This window comes from Mauremys reevesii, linkage group 1 (genome assembly GCF_016161935.1).
Source record: "Mauremys reevesii isolate NIE-2019 linkage group 1, ASM1616193v1, whole genome shotgun sequence".
NCBI classification, from domain to species: domain Eukaryota; kingdom Metazoa; phylum Chordata; order Testudines; family Geoemydidae; genus Mauremys; species Mauremys reevesii.
In genome coordinates this window covers 139,974,572-139,978,409 of record NC_052623.1, presented here as the reverse complement: position 1 = coordinate 139,978,409, position 3,838 = coordinate 139,974,572, and the positions used below count along the sequence as shown (strand labels likewise).

General features: G+C 47.3%; 1 protein-coding gene across 1 annotated transcript; it reads left to right on the top strand.

The window, feature by feature from the left end:
* Positions 1–1,452: 1,452 nt before the first annotated feature.
* On the top strand, positions 1,453–3,428 carry LOC120406294 (uncharacterized protein K02A2.6-like; the record flags this gene model as incomplete). Its single annotated transcript, XM_039540914.1, has 2 exons — positions 1,453–1,935; positions 2,706–3,428. Coding segments are annotated over 2 exons (1,206 nt in total), but the record flags the coding sequence as incomplete, so codon positions are not given.
* Positions 3,429–3,838: the final 410 nt, after the last annotated feature.

Genomic DNA, 3,838 nt, shown 5'->3' with positions numbered 1-3,838 from the left:
GCCTTTTGATGAGAATACAGAGCAGTGGCATGTGTATACTGAGCGTTTTGAGCTTTTTGGTATTGCAAATGACATTACAGAAGCGAAGAAGGTGCCAATATTCTTAACTGTTGTAGGGGCTAAAACCTACTCTCTGCTACGCAGCTTACTACACCCTGTTAAGCCTGAGACTAAATCTTACAGTGACATTGTGGAAATCCTGGGGTCTCATTTCTCCCCAAAACCACTGGTAATTGCTGAAAGATATAGGTTCCACAAAAGAGACCAAAAGGAAGATGAAACAGTTGTACAATTTGTAGCCATTTTAAAAAAGCTAGCAGAACACTGTGAATTTAAAGAGATGTTAAATGATGCCCTGCGTGACAGGTTAGTGTGTGGCCTCTGCAATGAAGCTATACGGAAGCGCCTACTGACAGAGGCTCAGCTTACATTACAGAAGGCTGTTCATATTGCTGTCTCCATGGAACTGGCTACAAGGGAGGCACAATACATCGGTGCATCCCCTAGGGTGCAAAAAGTGTCACAAGAACTGACCCACAAAACGGTGCAGAGTCAAGAATGTTACCGCTGTGGTAAGCTGGGTCACCAGGCATCAGAATGCTGGTGTAAGGACCTGGTGTGTCGACACTGTGGCAAAAAGGGACACATTGAGTATGCCTGTAAACAAAAGAAAAAGAGGCCTGTGGTCTGGCCGACAAAAAGAGGAACCTTGCATACCCTAGAGCAGACCCAGGATGATCAAGGTGACACCTCCTCACAAGAGGAAGTGCCACTGCATGTTTTGTCTTTGGCAGCGGGCTCACATGAATACTGGGTAACCCCCTTATTGGAGGGCAAACCTATACGCATGGAACTAGACACCGGTGCAGCTGTCTCGCTGGTTCCGGAGACTGTGTATAAGGAAAAGCTACAGCATCTTCCGCTTAAGGCAACAAAAACTGTTCTGAAGACGTATACAGGTGAAGCTGTGCCCATGTTGGGCACTATTGATGTTAAGGTGGAGCTCAATGGACAGGCGGCTAAATTGCCACTGTTTGTGGTGAGAGGTGACTACCCAGCCTTAATGGGTAGGTCTTGGCTTGGGAAGATTCAGCTGAACTGGGCAGAAGTGCACCGGATGACTAAAGAAGAAACCAGTCTAACCCTATACTAAGGAAACATGCTGCTGTTTTTGGAGATGATTTGGGAAGTATGAAGGGAATCACTGTGACATTGAACATTAAACCTGGCAGTCCACCAAAATATCTGAAAGCCCGAACTGTGCCATATGCCATCAGGCCAAAAGTTGAAGCAGACCTGGAGCGCCTGGTCACCAATGGAGTCCTAATACCAGTTACCCATAGCTCATGGGCCACTCCTATCGTTCCAATAGTGAAGAAAGATGGCTCTCTCCGGATTTGCGGTGATTTTAAAGTCACTGTCAACCCAGTGTTGTGTGCAGAGCAATACCCGCTTCCCCGCATCGATGACCTCTTCGCAGGCCTGGCTGGGGGACAAAAGTTCAGTAAGATTGATCTGAGTCAAGCATATTTACAGATGCACGTCGATGAAAAGTCCCAAGAGCTGTTGACTATTGTGACTCATAAGGGGCTTTATCGATACTGTCGCCTACCCTTCGGAATCACATCGGCTCCCGCCCTGTTCCAGAGGGCTATGGACCAGATCTTGTGTGGCTTGTCAGGAGTTCAGTGCTATCTGGATGATATCCTGGTCACTGGAAGAAATGAAGAGGATCACTTAAAGAATTTAGAGGCTACCCTACAAAGACTGGAAGAGTATGGCCTACGAGTTTGCAAAGACAAGTGTGAATTCTTCAAGCCCTCTGTTGAATATTTGGGACACATCATCGATTCTGCAGGTCTTCATAAGGCCCCTGCAAAAGTTAAAGCTATTGTGGAGGCTCCCCCACCTCGAAATGTAAGCCAGCTACGCTCATTTCTAGGACTCCTGAACTATTATGGAAAGTTCATCTCACAGTTAGCCACACTGCTAAAACCACTTCATGAGCTCCTTGGGCAGAACAAGGCCTGGAAGTGGACTGAAGCCTGTGATGTTGCATTTAACAAAGCTAAGGATGCATTGTTAAATTCTGAAGTTCTAACGCACTTTGATCCATCCTTACCCCTGCAATTGGCCTGCGATGCTTCCCCTTATGGAGTGGGAGCGGTCGTGTCACACATTATGCCTTCGGGAGAAGAAAGACCTATTGCTTTTGCTTCACGCACTCTAAGCAAAGCAGAAACTAACTACGCCCAAATCGAACGTGAGGCATTAGGAATTGTTTTTGGAATTAGGAAGTTTCATCAGTACCTGTTTGGGCGAAAGTTTACTCTTCTTACAGACCATCGACCTCTGACATCAATTTTGGACCCTACACAGGCATTCCCCCATTAGCTGCTAGTCGTATGCAACGTTGGGCATTGATACTTTCTGCACACACATATGAAATCAAATATCGAAATCCACTGCACGGCAATGCAGATGGTCTCTCAAGGTTGCCTTTACCGGTCAAACATCAAGATAGTGCCCAAAAGGAAATCTTCTACTTTGAACAGGTAGAGAATACACCCATCACTGCTGCTCAGATAAAGAAGGCAACCCGCGTTGACCCAGTATTATCCCAAGTTATGGACCTGGTGATGCATGGAAAATCTCGACAAACCTCTCCGGTCTCACCCGACCTTGTTCCCTACATGTCCAGGCGGACGGAGTTATCGGTCCAATCTGGTTGTTTGTTGTGGGGGAGGCGTGTCATTATTCCACCACCCCTGAGATCACAGATGTTAGAACAGCTACATTCCGGTCACTGTGGAATAGTGCACATGAAGGAAATTGCACGAAGCTATTTTTGGTGGCCTAGATTGGACAGTGCTATTGAAGAGAAGGCAAAAGCTTGTATGTCATGTCAGGGTGTAAGAAATGCACCCCAGTGGGCACCCCTACACCCATGGGACTGGCCTGAAAACCCGTGGCAACGTATTCACGTTGACTTTGCTGGCCCCCTTGAAGGAAGCATGTTCTTGGTGGCAGTAGATGCCCATTCTAAATGGCCAGAAGTCTTTATAATGCAGTCCACTACTGCAGAGAGTACTATCCAAAAACTACGAGGACTCTTTAGTCGTTTTGGTCTGCCAGAACAACTTGTGAGCGACAACGGACCGCAGTTCGTCTCTCAGGAGTTTCAAAATTTTATGAAGGCAAATGGGATACACCACATCACGTCAGCACCATATCATCCGTCCACCAACGGATTAGCTGAAAGATTTGTGCAGACAATGAAAAACGCTTTGAAATCAGCAAAGGGACAACACTCCATTCAAAAGCGTCTGGATACCTTCTTACTTTCCTATAGAAACACACCTCATGCTACGACCCAGGCTTCCCCAGCCTTTCTAATGATGGGACGACAGCTGCGCACTTGCTTTGATCTGCTGAAACCTTCTGAACTCAGACAAACTGTGCAACATCAGCAGCAATATCAAGTCATCAGATGGGCACCCAGAGCAAAAGACCGAACCTTTAGCCCAGGGCAGCCAGTTTTGGCTCGGAATTATACTTCCAGAGCTAAATGGGTCCCGGCCACAGTCATCACTCAAACAGGACCTGTTTCCTATACAGTCCGGACTGCAGAGAATCTTACCTGGCGGCGACATGTAGATCAGCTGTTGCCAGGTCATGCCAGTCTTCAGGACCCATCTGCAGTTGAGGGTCTGACTTCACCCTCCTGGTGAGACACCGAATCATGAGTCACCTGTTCCTGACTGTTGTCCTCCATTACTGCCGGCAGCTGAGATACCCCTTTGCCCAGCACGAGCTGATACCACCTCCTCACCTATTC